Genomic DNA, 17602 nt, shown 5'->3' on the forward strand with positions numbered 1-17602 from the left:
AAATGAGTTAAGTACATAGTTCATTTACAAGGGACAGGTCACGAAAACAGTAAGTTATAACTGTCAACAACACATTGCAACATACAGGCCCTAAAAACCGGTCAAGGATAACCGCTTTTGGTACAAAGTGTTCGTAACAAAAGATATGCTAATGTCTTATATGATACAAGCGTCGATGTCAAAAAACCAAATAGGTTTTTGTCGACATCAATCAGATTTTTATGGAAAAGGAGGACAAACGAGTGTACGTTGTTAAGTGATCACCGCTGCCCACATTCTCTTGCAACACCGGAGGAATTATAGGAGCATTGCCGGCTTGTGAGGTTGGTGTACACGCTTAATTTGAAGGTACCCATGTCGTAATGTCCCGGAAACGAAAAAGTCCTGGAAAAGAAGCTCATTCCACAGCTTTGATGTACCTTTGTTCCTTGAAAACCGCACTAGGAAGGAACGCCATACATCCAGATGGTGGGGATGCTATTCTAATTTGTGACGTATCGTGCGAAGGTGGAATCTGGTGACAGGATTCAGGTCAGGACTGAAACTGCTTTTCAAAACAGTTTGCTGCCAATCTTTGCAAGTACTCGCTTAGCTAGGCTGAAAGTTGCGTGAATTACATTTTTTTTAAATAACGAACAAGACGAACAGGACGTTGAGTTGATGGTAATTGTTACGCCCTGCCCATTACAATGCAGTACTGCTCAGGATTATTGAGAAAACCAAAAATTCTGAGCGATACTACAACTGCGCTGGTCACATTGAGATGTAAGATGTTAAGTCTCATTTGCTCAGTAATTTCACTTGCTACGACGCCCTTCAGACCGAAACACAATAATGCTTACACATTACTGCTTCAAGGCAGAATAAGCCGCCGTTGTGGTACCCATAATCTAGAGGGCATCCTGTGCAAATGAGCCTTTCATTTTATATGGGCGACAATTATGTGAAATTAGACTACGTTACATTCAAACATAGAGTGGGCCATACAATTCTAGGTCAATAGAAATGTATAAGTGCTGATTCCTTGCAGAACGACTATCGCCTAAAAACCTACAATAGCTGACCTAACAGACGTTACTCTGTTCATAATAATAAAAAAAACTATTGCGGGTTGAATATTATAAAATCCATTCATAGCAGACCTCCACTCGGCAAAAGAATTTCTTTTGCTAAATGTTATAAAATAATAAAATTAAATGTTTATAAAAAAATGGCTCTGTCGTAAATCCTATTACTCTACTACTACGACTAGATTATGATTATTTTATAGCTATAGAAATGACTGTACAATATTGTATATTTTTATTGAAAAGAGCGCAAAAAAAGAATGCTGGGAGAGTTTCTTGCACCGGTCTTCTCTCTCAGAGCGCCATTTGTTTCCGAAGCGGTAGTAGTATGGAAAGGAATCAATTTTGAGCAAATAAATGCCTTTTATGCCTTTTAATGGTGTTCCAATCCAAAGTTGGCATCAATACAAATAAAATAAAAATCACTTTATACAATATAATATGTTTTAAATATCTTTGATCCATTAGGGATTCTTATAATTTCCTCTTGATGTAGAATCTTATTTCACTTTGCTTGGGTATAGTAGTAGCTCTGGCCACATCTTCTTTACATTATACTTATTTCATTCCTGCCGCCGAATTTCACCTTCGCACAACACGCCACAAGTTAGGATATCATCCCCACGATCTGGATGTTTGGCAGTCCCCCACAGTGCGGTTTTCAATGATCTTTCTTCCAACTACTACAAAGGTACGATACGACATGGGTACCTTCAAAAAAAGCGCGTACACCTTTTTAAAGGCTGACAACGATCCTGTGATTCCTCTGGTGTTGCAAGAGATTGTGGGCGGCGGTGATCACTTAACACCACATGACCCATTCGGTCGTTTGTCCTCCTATTCCATAAAAAAAAAAAAATCAAACGAAGTTGAATTATATTTATCGTATGTTCACATTGAAACATGTAATATATTATATTATCTCGAGATACTTTCATCAAGACATCTGCGCTGGATTTCTTATCCAGATCTTATTAAGATTGTTACCATCAAGCTATTTTTCATTCAGACTAAGTCCGCTATTTTCTAAAATTATTATTGTCTCGAGAAGCTAAGAAAATCTGTTAATTAAATCAATCAAATCAAATCAAAATCACTTTATTCATGTCTACGTCAAGGAAATGACACTTATGAATGTAAAAAAAAATATTTTTGAATCTACCGCTACTTAGAGAAGAAGAAGCAAGAAACTCACTCTTTTAAATCCAGATTTACATTTTCATTGTTTTACAAATCATTTCAATTACAATATAATATTATGTAAAGTGATGCAACAAACATACTCAAACGTCAAATAGTCAATGCTTTACACGAAAGTAAATGTAAATTAATACAAAATTAAAGTTATTGAGTACAGTAGCTGCATCATCCACACACACCGTAAATAAATAAAGGTATTCTGTGAGCATTTTATACGGGATTATCAATTAATTTAAACGTATTAGGTATACAAATTCTAATTCTTTATTAATTCTTTCAGCTCAGCATAATCTCAGCTGTGAAATGACTATAAAAGTCAGTAAATGACAGTAAAATCTAAAAAGTCTAAGCACTAGTATAGGTCTCAACCATGTCACTAGTGAGGCGACATGTTTAACTCGGCCGTGCCTCTTCTAGTATCTTCCTATTTAGATTAAGAGTATTAAACAAATAGTGAATGAATTCTTATATTTAAGACACATAGTAAACCTAGGTCATCGGCCTACTACTGGCGTATAAGTAGTAAAAACAAAGTTACGTCACACCAAGTTATTCGTACGTAAGTTGCGACTCAACGACAAGTTCTATGTAGGTCGGCTTATCGAGTTAAAATCACTAGATGTGACACGCTGAATCAACGTACCTCTGATGGCTTATTACATTGCTGAACCGGCAAACGTTTTTTTTTCCATTTAATATACTTTGTATATACTTAGTATACTTTGAACCTCGGAAACGGCTCCAACGATTTTCATAAAATTTTGTATGTAGGGGATTTCAGGGGTGATAAATCGATCTAGCTAGGTTTCAGCTTTATCCGTGTTTTGGACAGACATTGGGTGATCTGGAAAACAGAAGACGCCGGTTCGAATCCAGATGTCCTATTAGTTTTGTACATTCTTTAAAATCCGAGGAAGGCTCGGTTGTTCGGATATTATGAAATAAAACACCTTGAATGAATTATTTGTATTGCGAATATAATAGGTTTTTCCAAGGAAAAAATATAGGTTCCGGATAAGTTATCAACTTACACAATACTTTTATACTAAACCTTCGCTGCGTCTGATGGTAAAAGTATTATTCTGATCGGTGCAGTAGTTTTCGCAGTATAATCAAAGGAAAAATTCGGTTCTCTATTTATTAGAATATCCTTAATTATATAGCGTTACTTATTGTATCTACGTTTATTACGGACTTAAGGCTCTGTCTCTTCCACTATCTATAAATCTGATATCAAATATCTAAAGATCTTATTCGACCTCGCAAACCCACGCATTTTATTTCTCACCGCTGGCTTATGTTTGAAGTACTTTATTTCATTTAAAAGGTTTGAATGCAAATTGTTGCAACCAAGAAAAATAGTTACAATTAAAAAATATTCTTAATAATTAGAATTTTACTAACTCGTGCGACGAAAAATTTGTATGCTAACTGCTAAGAGCAGAGGTACCTAGTATCGGATTACTGGATCTCGAAGTGTCGAGCGATTGCCAGTTCCCTGGTCACATGGAAGGCAAAGCAAGTCAAGCCAGCCCACGTTCTAGCGTCTTAAAAAGAGCAGGTCCGGCTACATAAGGAGTATAGTTGTCATCTCTGATCTGGTGCACTCCAGTATCTGATCGATCCATTTGACCGTGAGCAACGCAGAGCAGCTCGAATTGTAGGGGATACACTGCTCTTTGAACGGCTAGAATACTTAGCCTTGCGTAGAGACGTCGTCGTGTGTCTTCTACCACATTTATCGCGGGGAGTGTTCCGAAGATCTGTTTGACCTGATTCCTGCCGTCGATTTCCACCTTCGAACGACATGCCACAAATTAATATATCATCACCACCATTTGGATCTGTGGCGATTCTCCACAGTGCGGTTTTCAAGGAACTTTGTTCCACGTACAACCAAGCTGTGGAATGAGCTTCCTTGTGCAGTGTTATCAGGACGATATGACAGGTAACTTCAAAAAAAACGCGTAGACCTTCCTTAAGGGTGGGCAACACTCCTGTAATTCCTCTGTTGTTGCAAGAGAATGTGATCACTTAACACCAGGTGACTCGTGTGTCGTCCTCTTTCATAAAAATAAAATAAATAAAAAGCTTACAATACTATAGGAATGCCAGCAGATCGTAAATGGCGCTGGTGGTAATATTTTTTCTCAATTTCATAATACCTCGCCGTTGAACCATAAAAGCATTGTTTGAAAACTTGTAAAAAATTCTTCAAGTACAAAAGATAGCATTGACCGCAACTTAAAGGGTTTTTTTGCTAATTTTATTGGTATAGAAACTGTAAGTATGTTTCAAATACGCCCATTTGGTGTACGAAACACGACTTTATCTCTAGAACTGACGTCGATGACGTCACATCGTCGCTTTGTTACGGTGTGCAAAACAAGCATCACTAGGATACTATTATTAATAAATAAACAATGATTTATTTTTTTGGGTCTTATAGTTTGATGTAAAGTTGTTGTGCTGTGATTATTATTATAATAATAATGAAAAATCAATAAAAGCATCTGGATTAGGCAGAAAAAGTATAAAAGTATTTATTTTTCTGTTAGTACTATTATAGCGACATAAAACACATACCTAACTACAGAACTATTAACAACAAAAATCAAAACGTCACAATGAAAACTTCAAGAACAAAACAGTGATAGCACGAAAATAATCTTAATATTGTCATTAGATTTTCTTGTATATATTCATAAATTGTTAATTTCTATCATATTTTGTAATAAGTTTAATTTAATTTACTGGCATTTTGTTTTAATTTTTAAGTCTTGTTTGAATGCCTGCTGTGAATGTCTTTAAGTAATAGATATACTAGACTATATAGAATCTTAATATTGTGTAAGCAAATGTCATGTATACCTATTGTTGGTATTCCAATAAATAAAATATCACGACATATCAGTATCTAACGGTAATGAAACTGCAAGCCGTACTGACGCAACAGGACGAGCGCGAGAGAGTGAAATGGAAACGAGAGTGGGCTTTACGTTCCAGCGAGGTCCTGACATAATGTGGCTGTGTAGTATAAATTATCTAAGTACGATAAATTGTTCGCAAGATATTTTAATTCAGAAATGACTCAGCGTAAGGAAAAACAACAACATACCAGAAAACGAGTTAATTTTCATTGAATTATTTTATGTTAGTTGTTTTTCAAAGATACACAGCTAATGGAGCGATGGCTGTTCCATGAGTCATGTTCGTGCAAGCCTGCAAGCAAAAATACTGGCAGTAAGATAGCTTGGCTGATCCGTTGACCAGAATAGCTGCCAGCGATTGGGATTCCAGTAGCCCTATTGAGAGACTGTACGACTCACTGGGATTAAATTCAAATTCAACTTTTTTTTTTAAATAGAATATGATATCACTTATCGAAAGTCAAAAACTAGACAGATGACCTGACAGATAAAACCCTGAGAAGGTATTAATAGTTCTGTAGTTTCTGTTCTTCTGTGTCGCCATAAGAGTACTGACAGAGAAATAAATTCTTTTATATTATCCAAACGTTATGAGTTTTCTTTAGTGTTAATATAACAATAATCTGACTGACGAGACTGGCAGTCTCGTACCAGATTTTTCCGAGTCAACATGTCCTGAGGATGCCTCGTTTAGAGGCGAAACACGTGTTGAATTGTTTAAAAGACAAATATTGGCGGAATTAACACTAAAGAAAACTCAAAACATTTGGATAATTATGGATTTCCGCAAAGTAACGCCTACTTCAATAAATTTTCTTAAATCGAAGATTATTTATTAATAATAATATCATAGTGATGCTTGTTTTGCATACCGAAACATACGATATAACGTCATCGACGTCAAGTCCAGAGCTAAAATAACAGGGTAGGACGTCTAGTTACACTATGACAGCTATGAGCACGTCGAAAAGAACTGTTACCCTCTATTTTCAGATCTACACGCACACTAAAACAAAGTGAGATAAGACGTATGTAGCTTGTCATACACACTAAAGTAATAAGCTTGGCCTGTTTTCATGCATTGCCTAACAGCAAGAAGGCTCTATCTAGACATATAAAATATCTACGTTAGCGGATAGAACTCATTTGCAAAAAGGTTTTAATTTTTCTATCCCTTTAGAAAATACAAAATGAAAAGAGATTTCAATCATTTGAAAAATATTACTGGCTCATTTATGAATTGTTGTGGTGCATAAAATGTTTATTCTAAATTCAAATTGAAATTGAAAGTTCGTAATAATTATTTTCAGATTGTTCTATTGTCTTGATAGCATTTTTAGCGGTCTCTAAAATGGTTGATAGAACGATAACAGCGAAATTATAGCGCTTCTTGAAGAAGGGTGTAGTCAATATTATAAGTCCCAGAGTTTAATGTGACTAGTTCGTCTGTCAAGAGGACTCGGCAATAATATCAAGAGACTGGTTCCGTCAGTAGAAGGCCTGGGTCTGAAAGAAACCATTCACAGAAGCTCGAGATAACCGCTTCCTCGTGAACCAGGCATTGAGATATTGCAAATTTTCTTATATTTTAAGTTTGTTGCATCACTTTACATATTATATTGTAAATGATTTGTAAAACAATGAAAATGTATATCTGGATTTAAAAGAGTGGCAATGAGTTTCTTGCTACTTCTTCTCATTAGCTCAACCTTTTACGAAATAGCGGTAGATGAATAAGAAAAAATATTTTTTTTTGACATTCGTAAGTGTCATTTCCGTTACCTACTTGAATAAAGTTATTTTGATTTGATTTGATGTCGACTTCAAAAACTCTACAACAGTTCTTGAACAATTTATAAATAAATCTCTTGTTTTACTTCAGTAGTGTGGTCTCAAGCAGACTCTATTTTTTTACGTGAATAAGATCTCTAAATTTACTTCAATAGTGGCAAGAAATCCAGGGAAATTATAAAAAAAACAGGAAAAACAAACAAATCCAATAAATTTTAATTATAGTTTTATAAGTAAATAAAAATAGAATTTCGCCGTTGAAGAAAATTACGTTATTTTTCTCGTTATAAATGTAGATTTTGATGAATTATAATTCATTTATTGGTCCATAGACTGCAGTTGGAGCAATAATTGCAGGCTTTAAAGAATGCTGACCTTCACCAAACAGCCTCGAAAGATGATTGCAGCTCTTGTGCAAATTCACCATGCATGCGCGTGCATGAACAAATAATATACAATGGACTATAATAACCTTCACAAGTTGACATAGTTTACCAGCACATTAAAGAAAAAAATAGTTAAAAACAAAACAATACCAATGTCTGTGAAAAGTAAATTGTACAACATAAGCATACTCTCTTGTCTTGATAAGTGATTATGGGTAATTTTTAATTTTTTAAGTGATAACTTCTGGGTATAATAACACAAATTAAAATCGAAAACAAATTGTTTAAAAATAGAAAATTGCTTAGATTTGATGTAATATATGCTTTTACAATAAGATCCCAGAAAATGTTCAAAATAAGTGTATTACGACATTCAAAAGAATTGTTAAAAAAACGTTTGTGTGGTTAAGGTTAGTACAACATAAATGACTTTCTTAATGATACTACAGATTGGGAATGGAATGAATTGGACCGCCCTCAGGCAATGAAATAATAAGTTTAATTGTACAATATTACTTTATAACATTTTATTTATGGAAAAAAAAGAAGCCCGCTGAGTTTTTTTGCTGTGCTTCTTGGAATGGGTGGTAGTTTTTGACTTTCAATACATGCATTTTCAGTATTACCTAGGTATTATTATCGTATTTCATGCTACGACGTCTTCTGTTGGCTAAATACTCTAAGATTTATACATGTCTTTCATTATTCGCCTCGAGATAAGAGAATAAACAGATAACTTTAATGTAATCCGCAAACATACAAATTCCTTGGTCTACGAGTTCATTGCACTTAGTGATTTTAAACAATACATTGTTCATGAAGGGGAGAATGGCTCTAATGATGATATAATAGGCTCACTCAGGATTATTAAAAATAAAAAAAAACTACGCTTAAAAAAACCGACTTCAAAACTCAAAAGTATAAAATAACTTAATACAGGTTTAATTTATTATACGTTTAAGTCGGTTTTTTAAACGTTGGTTTTTCTATTTTTTTTTAGTGTCATTAATCAGGTACAGTACAAGATTTTGTTGCTTATTAGTATCATATATGAAATAATGATTTTTTAAGCTGCTATGGATAGGTTGACAAAGGTACTGCCTGCCTTAAACTGATTTTTTATTGGGAAAAATGGAAAGGTATGGATGGCATTAGGGGCTCTGTTTTATCTTGGTTTAAATCATATTTAATTAGGCGCAGGCAATGTACGCAAATAAACTTGGTAAACGTAAAGCAAGAAGTAATAACTCATCAGTCATCCAACTCCAACTATAAAAGTGGAGTTCCTCAGGGAACTGTTTTGGGTCCTTTGTTGTTTATTATTTATATTAATGATTTTGAAAAAATAACTCAACACCGTTGTATTATGTTTGCTGATGATATAGCGATTCTCATGGCCTCTAAAACTGATAATTTAAATTAATATGAATCGGACATTAACTGTCTTTGAAAAATATTATTAAGTTGTGAATTTATTTAAAATTAAGTATATGCAGGTTTGTGGAAAAGGACGTAGACAAACTGATATGAATATTAATTATAATGGAATAAATATCGAAAAAGTTGACAGTACCATATTTTTAGGTGTTATCTTAGATAAGGACCTTAATAATTTCTCTGATCACATTGCTAAGCTATGGTCTAAAATTTATAGATTCGTGTATGATGTCCTTAGAAGACTGAGGAGAAAGGCTTCCAATAAGTTATCTTTGATGGCGTATAATGGATATGTCGCGTCAGCACTCAGATAAGCGGTCTTCTCATCTGGCGAAATGGCACAGGAGTACATCAGGCATATGTTGCTCAAAAAAAATGTATTCTTTGTATATGTGGAATTGGTCCGAACTATTCATGTAAAGACTTATTTAAAAAGTTAAATATTTCGACATTGCCCAATACGTATATATTTAAAGCGTGTAAATTTGTAAAAAAAAAAAAATATTTTTTATTGAAAAGGGCCATTGAATTGATTCCTGGTTCCACCAGATTACCGGATAGACTGGTTTATGGCCACTGTCCCAGAACAACATCATACCTTAATAGTAGCTACGCTACCTTAATACTAGCTTAAATTATTCAATCATCTAGCTCTAGAAATAAAAAACTTACCATAGAAATGATTTACTGGACCCCTGTTTAACTGGTTAATCGACAAAAAATTTTACACTGTTAAGGATTTTTTATATTAAGTAAGCTTTTGCATGCTTATTTAAATGAGCCAAATAAATAAATTTCACATCATTTCATTTTGTTCGAAAAAAATATTTTTGTATATTTAATTATAATATATAATTATGGTATCTTACTATGATTCCATCCCGAAACACAAATTCAACCCTTTAACAAAATGGCTGCACAAGACTTTGAAGGGTTAAATAGAAACAATTTACGTGTCCTACCAGGCACCGAACTGGACACTGCAGCTGACTAAACAAACGCCTCTAAATACTATCCCTCGAAAATTGCAGAGCGTACAAATTCTATGATGGTGCAGATTAAAACCCGGTTACAAATCCTCTCTGAATGTGCCTTTAAAGCTTAAATGTAGTAAACTCTTTATTAAGACCACTTTTTCAACCACTTGAGATACGTCAATTATGCGGAAGATATAGTAGGGTTCATGAAAATATGCACAAATTAGGATATTGTGAGTCGATTGCGCAGCTCAAAAAATAAAATCCTCACGGCTATTTCTGACGATATCAGGAGCCCTATATATAAGCGATGGATATCTGTTCACATGGAGAATAACAAAAAATAAATTGGACGTGTAATTAATATTATGAATTTTTATATCTTTATATTTTGGACACACCCTTATACAGTGATGGTTTTCTAGTTTTAAAGTTTACTTTTAATTAGAATAAATAACCAATGTTAACTATGGGACGTAATTGGCCTGAAATAAAAGAATTATTATTATTATTATGATATCATTTCCGACATCTGAATGTGTAGTGGTCCTCCACAGTGCGGTTTCAAAGAACTTTCTTACACATACCACAAAGCCGTGGAATGCGCTTCCTTGTGCTTTGTTTCGACATTGGTACCTTCAAAAATAGCGCGTAGGTACACCTTCCTTAAGGGCCGGCAACGCTCCTAAGATTCCTCTGGCGTTGCAAGAGAATGTGGGCAGCGGTGATCACTTAACACCAGGTGACCCGTACGCTCGTTGTCCTCCTTTTCCATAAAAAGTGATACTGAATTTGAAGCGTGGTAAATCACCCGGTCATGGCGGGCTCTGTATTGAGCACGTAATCTGTTCATATATATTATTCATAAACATCTATGTTCTCTCTTTAACCATTGCGTTAAATATAGTCATTTGCTTGAGGCCATGATGCACACAATTGTAGTTCTGATCGTGAAGGACAAAACGGCTGATCTAAGCTCTGTCTCGACCTATCTCATTGGCTGCAATACGAGGCAAAATTCTGGAACGTCTTCTTTATCCGGAGCTGCTTAAAAACATCAAAACTTATGACGCGCAGTTTGGTTTCCGTCTCCGACTCTCGACAGATGCCTATCTCTGTATATGCGTGCTTCTTAGACCTTAGCAGTGCATTTGACTTGGTCAACACAGGTGACCTCTCCAGATCTGTTTAATCTTTACGTGAATGGGCTGATTGAGGAGCTGAGGAGCACCAAGATCGGCTGCCATATAGGGACCGTTTACGTGAATAGCCTAAGCTATGCGGATGACATGATGCTCCTCAGCCCCTCGATCAAGAGTTTGAGGAAGCTGCTTTTGGTCTGTGAGCATTATGGAGGATCACAGACCAAAAGCAGCAGGAGGGCACGGACTGAAATACAAAGTTTCTAAAACTGAAATGATAGTGTTTAAAGCAAGACAGCCTCCGGAGAGAGTACCCAATGTGTTTTTGTACGGAACGGCGGTTGATGTAATTAAGCAAGGTACATTGAGGGCAAGCGGAGGGCCCTTGCAGTCAGAGGCAACATGCTCGCTCGACGATTTGCAAAATTCAGCAAGGATGTAAAAACCACACTATTCAAGGCATACTGTTTAGGCATGTACATCTGCCAGCTGTTGATAACGTTTTCGCAGAAAGCTATGACCACAATAAGAGTCCAGTACAATGACGCGTTCCGGTCTGTTATGTGGCTCCCGCGGAACCTGACGTTTTCGCGATAATCTGGTCTCGTAGTACTCGCAGCTGTCCCTGATGCCATCAGGAATCCAGTGTTTAAGCGCTGGATTTTAGTTCACATGGACAAGAATAAAAAATTATTGCACAAATATGTGCAATTATTTAAGTTTAGTTTAATTATAGTTTTAGTTACTTTAATTTTACTTTTAATTAGCCACCCCCTTACAGTGTCTAAACTTTTTTGTAACTATGGGTCTTATTATGCCTGAAATAAATGCTTTTTATTTTTATTTATTTTATTTATAAAAAATAGAATTATTCTTAGCAGTGAGCAACAGGAACGACCACATTTGTCGCAGTGAAATACTGTCAAATAAAATGTTTATACCAAAACTCATTAAATGGCTGATTGAAATTATTTTTTATAGTTTAAATGAATGTTTAAATTAGATTTAAGTTTTTGCATGCTTTTAATAGGATTATAATTTAAGCTGGATAGATAGACCACCAGTGTACCACCAAAAATAAATAACGGTTGATCTGAGGTCGGGAAGTGGAAAAAAAGGAAGGGGGGGGGGGTGTTAGGGTAAAAAACGGTTTATCTCGATCAGAAAGTTGTAGGTAATAAAAAGATCTACAACTTTTGTTTTCATACTTTTTTCACGTAACCTCAAAGTTTATGTGAAAAATCAGAAAACCAAATTTTTTGGATTTTTATTTTTATCTTTTACAAAATAAAAGTTTCTTCACGAAATATTGCAAAAAGTTACCTTTTTAACTAATACACTGTAATTTATTTGAATTGAAGTATTTATTTTTTCACCTTATTTCGACCGACTAAAATATCGTAAAAGAACCCTAATTTTCAATCGAAAATTAACCCGTCAAAATATCAGATATTTTTAAAAGTTTATGTCCTTTCTATTCGAAGAAAACTTTACTTTCCGATGACGTAAAAAAATATACAATACAATGGTAAATGTTCGGAAAATTTAGGCCCATCAAAAGGCATTTCATGAAGAAGTCATATTCCTATTATTTCGTAGCAGCAAAAATATGGTTACAATTAATCGCAATAACGCAGAACCATCTGCGCAGGACACTTTTAATTGTATAGTAATAAATTAGACGGGCTAAGCAATTTTGTAATGATATGATTAAAAAGATGGGTTTCTTATTACTTCTTCTCCCCATGTCAAAGCCCCTTTACGAACTGATGAAGCTTTATGACGTTTGCCAAGTGTTATTGCAGCATGTTATGTTATTGTCACTCGCAATGCTTAATAAATATATTTATATTCAATTTTATTCATCACCATAAGGTCAACATTCTATAAGACAGTTTTCCTGATTCAGTATTTTCCGGTCACTATTATTAGCGGCAGCAAAAACCTTATTACAAGTTTAATTAAAATTTTAACAATTGGCGGATATTCGCACGGCTTCTTGCTTGGATGAAATAAAAAACAAAAAAGAGATTCCAAAATATATTATATTATTATAACTAAACTTATTTCAACGGATAAAATAATGGATGTTCATTTGGACATCCGCAACACCAGGTGTCAAGAGACGCGTTGCGGGCCTGTAAGTTGGAAGTATGCTCGAAGATGGACGGTCTCTGAGTTGTATTTTATAAGTATTATAACCTATATTTAAGTTATCAAGAGTAATATCTTAGATCATGTAAATTAAATCTAAAACCAAAATTTATGAACGATGCGGGACTCAATCGGAACCCGAGAGATCGCAGGTTTTAAATTTATTTTATATAATTAATCCCAGAAGTGAGGTACTTTAAAAATAACAAAATTGTTTCTTAGATCATTTATACGTCTAGATAGACTGTAAGAACATGGAAAAAAAAATTGGGTTGAAAGTTAACCTTTATATTGAGAAAGGCTCGAACACAAAGTAAAAACCAAAGCAATAAATCTGGCCTGTTATCATCGGTTGTCTATCTAGACGTATATTATCTAAGATATTTTTTTTATCTAGATATTATCTAAAAATTAATTTAATTATATAGAGTAGTTTCACTTAGTCACCTTATAAAAGATCTCTGAAAAACATTGGGGAAAAAAATTAATCGCGATGCAGTGTTTGTTGTCTCAGTTTATACTAGATTTCGCTAAATATTTAATGTTTAATGAACACAATAATAATATATAATATATGTAATTATTACTTTGTATGAAATATGAATAAGAATTTATATAAATTCTACTAAAATAATACCAAAATTACCTACAAAATAATTATATTAAGAGAAAACTGTGATGCTATTTTATATATGTCTAACTTACTGAATATATATCTTGAAAATAAACAAAAGTTCTGAAAAACTCAATTTAATCCGTTCAAATTAGCCTTCGTTCATAGCTTAAAATTCTTGTAAATATAATATTATGATAATATAGAAAGAACTTAAAACATTCAATAATAACTTAAAGTCTAAAATTATTATAAAAAATTTAATAAGTAAACTATATAATTTGCATGCATAATATGGGTTTGTACAAATATTTCTTTGGCATGTGAAATATTATATATGGCGGACGGATCGAACTTAAAAATCAAACATACAATTTTTTTCTTAATTAGCTGCCGTTATTACAAAATCTAATTGTGCGTTTTACATTAAAAGCAAATTATGCGATATATTTTCTCATGCTGTAACTATTTTGCTATAACAAATCCTCAAATAAAAAAAACATTTAATCTATTACTTCAACCCTATTCAACCCTTTTCAAATACAGGGTGTACAAATAAGCACGCAATAACAATTATTGTCGTAAACGTGTGTCTTCTAGGGCGTACATTTCGTAACAATAAAGACACATTTAAAACGCCATTTTCCGGTCGGAATTTGTAACGTATATTACGTAATCTAGGGCGTAGACGATGTTGTGAAAGCTGGTATTACGCAAGGAACAAAGATGTTCATTGAATAACCAATAGAGGCCCGTTAAGAACGTATTCGATTTTGAGGTCACAGTTTTCTCATATGCGGCCTCGATAAGTTGGCGGCCGTGGGGATACTACATTTTAATTTACGCAACACAGTCAATAGCCAAATACTTAAGAAGGTTACATCAATAAATGAGGTCGGCAAAGTATAAGAAAAACATATTGACAGATGCTTTGATTATAAAATACTTTAATAAATTATTATAATCTAAGTAAGAGAACTAAAGGAGTCATATATTTTTTGAACAGAAACAGTCTAACTAACAATTAAACTGATGATTGAAATGATTACTAATGTAACGATAATTATTTTTATGAACGTTAATTGCCGAAAGTAATGGAACCCATTATAATATATTGTATTCTAATGAACAAGTAACCACATACCAATAACTTAATTTCTTTCCGATAAAGTAATCAATTAAAACTGCGTTCACGCTAACTTGAATATATTATATACGGCTTGGCTATCTCTATGACTAAGAAATATCTGCGAATGCATAGAAGACGTACGTACGTATCAGAAGAGAAACCTGTTAATCAAAGTAACAATTTAAAGTATGACTCAACTGCGACAACTAATAAGGAAGTATGATTAAGCCCACATAAAGTCTTCTCACAATAAAACTGTGACCTCCACGAAATTGACCCCACGTACCGTACTAAATGTGAATCTATGAATCACAATACAAGAGTTTTATTGACAACATTCATCGACATACAAATTAAAAATATAAAAAGTACAATTACAATAAAATGAATATCTCTGGCAAATTTATGCAAATTGGTATAAAGATAAATTCAATGTACGCATGTACGGAAAGGAAATGGCAAAGATGTGTCATTGTCGTGTTAACTTTAAAAAACCCGCAACTTAATTACTGCCTTGATAATGATAAGCCAGTCCTTGAGAATTAACAACATTATACACAGACATATACGCTTAAAAATACTACAATAGATAAAATAATTTTAAAAACATTCATTCCTTAAATAATACTTTAAAATGGTAACCTAATTGGAATGCAATATAAAATTACGCAAGGTTTAATATAGATGGCACTTGTGACGTTCTAAAAGTAGGGTACTTGTATTTATACAATATGATTAAATATGAAACAACCTGTATAAATACCCCTAGGATTATAGGGCTGCCACTTACTAGAATTGCGCTCACGTGTTATCCCTGACCTATTGAAACTATAAACTTAATAAAACGCCAAGTGCCCACAAAACCAATAGGGATAAAGATTTCAATAATTCCTTCAACAAGGAAACGAACTTTAACCCTTAAAAATCAGCCTTAAGAGTCGATTTCAAGATGAAATGCTTCTAGACTACGATCGTCATTAGAATCGGTGGATCAATCAATTCGGACCCTTATTAGGCTTGGAAATGGCAATTAACATTCAGTTTCCCCCTCTTTTCTTTCCGGCAAGTAGTGTTCAACTTCTCTCAGCGAATGGAATAGCTTCCAGGCAAGCATTACTCCAGCAATTTCCACTAACGAGATCAGTAAGGACGCGCCAGCGACAGAGGAGCTAATAATCTTGGTGTAAACTGCAGCAACTTTCGCACAACCTAATCTTTCATTAGCCTCTTTATCAGTAAACTCACATGAAGCTCTGTAATAGCTGTCCAAGCAGCAGGTCAAAGGTAAGTCATTCCTCCAGCTTCTATAATCACGAGCATCATTAGCTCCGCAGCATCTCAACTTCCTCTCGATTCTCCCGAAAGCTTTGAACACATCAGGGTTAGATTGAGAGTTGTAGTAGCCATCGTACACTGTATCCTTAATGAATCTGTCCGTATGCTCTCCATCAACGTAGACGAAGATAAGAGTAGCAGCAATAGCCTGACCAATGATGATGAGAATTAAGAATAATCCATACATTCCTAGAAGGCCTCTGCTTTCTTTATTTGCTCCACACCAGCCGCAGAAAGCTACCATCATTACAAAAAGGCCAAGAAGAATGAAGAGCCATGGCGCGACTTGAGGCCAGTAGACCCTATAGTCTAAGAGATAATGGTTGCTGTTTCTCAGACTTACGAACTCAGATAATTGCACGAAGAACCATATCCCTGTCGCTGCAGTCACTAATCCAAACACAGCGTATAGCACATTCACAACATACAACACTCCCTTAATCAGCTCTTCTTTCCCCATGTTTAAAATATTCACACGTCCGTCGAGTCGGGTCGTTTCTGACTGAATAAGAGGCGATGTAATCATGCGAGGACTTTTATAAACTCGTGCGCACACCTAGATTGGCGCTTAGATGAGTGCATTTACACGTAACGACACGATTACGAGGGAATGTCGTTAGTCACAATGGAAAGTGATTAATAACGACAATGTTCGCTTTCATTAGTGTAATAAGCGAATTGAAATAAGTTTATTTTACAGTATCATAAGATTTTAATCAAAAGTTGATCCCGACAGGCATGATTTCGGTATTCCGAACGTGTTTTCTTACAATTTTTCGTTATTATGTTGTATTTTAACATATTTTTATGCAGGAAAAATGATAAACAGATAATCTCTAACGACGCAATAAATTATATAGTACCTATTGACACACTTTTGCTACCATGCCCTAATATGTATTAAACGTCATTGTGCCCCAAACTAGGCATACCCTATAAGATGAGTACAAGTCAAGGAAATATTTCATACAATATACTTAAACATAAATATACTTAACATATATACTTGAATGTATAAATACTAAAAAAACTCAAGTAGGATCGTGTGAAGTTTTTTTTTGTCAAAAATCATAAAAGTTATTTAATAAAAACAGTTAATATGGATTGTATTCTAGGGTTTCAGGATCCATTCACTCGTGCCCTGTGCTTCCCCGGGGCATAAAAAGAATAGGTAAGGCCCCGGCCCAAGTGTGTGGTAAAAGGAAACTCAGGGCATTTACCAGAGCGAAGCTCCTTTGCAGAGGATGCCAGCTAGATTTTTGCTACGCCTATGTTTCGGTATGATGGGAGCCGTAGCTAGTGAAATTACTGGGCAAATGAGACTTTACTTATGTCTCAGGGTGACGAACACAACTGTAGTGCCGCTTAGAATATTTGGGTTCTTTAGGTTACAACTACTCACTGATAGCCCAATATTATATTAATTTTGTTGTTAAAAAGT

General features: G+C 34.4%; 1 protein-coding gene across 1 annotated transcript; it reads right to left on the reverse strand.

Moving 5' to 3' along the window:
• Positions 1-12957: 12957 nt before the first annotated feature.
• On the reverse strand, positions 12958-16658 carry LOC126975255 (leukocyte surface antigen CD53-like). Its single transcript, XM_050823065.1, has one exon. It carries the CDS (start codon positions 16619-16621, stop codon positions 15857-15859), a length of 765 nt encoding a protein of 254 aa, XP_050679022.1. The 5' UTR covers positions 16622-16658; the 3' UTR covers positions 12958-15856.
• Between the last annotated feature and the right edge of the window lie 944 nt (positions 16659-17602).

Source organism: Leptidea sinapis, chromosome 2 (genome assembly GCF_905404315.1).
Source record: "Leptidea sinapis chromosome 2, ilLepSina1.1, whole genome shotgun sequence".
In the NCBI taxonomy this organism is placed as follows: Eukaryota; Metazoa; Arthropoda; class Insecta; order Lepidoptera; family Pieridae; genus Leptidea; species Leptidea sinapis.

Bases quoted from the DNA above. Each gene is read 5' to 3' on its own strand.
- LOC126975255 (XM_050823065.1), bottom strand. From the start codon at position 16,621: ATGGGGAAAGAAGAGCTGATTAAGGGAGTGTTGTATGTTGTGAATGTG.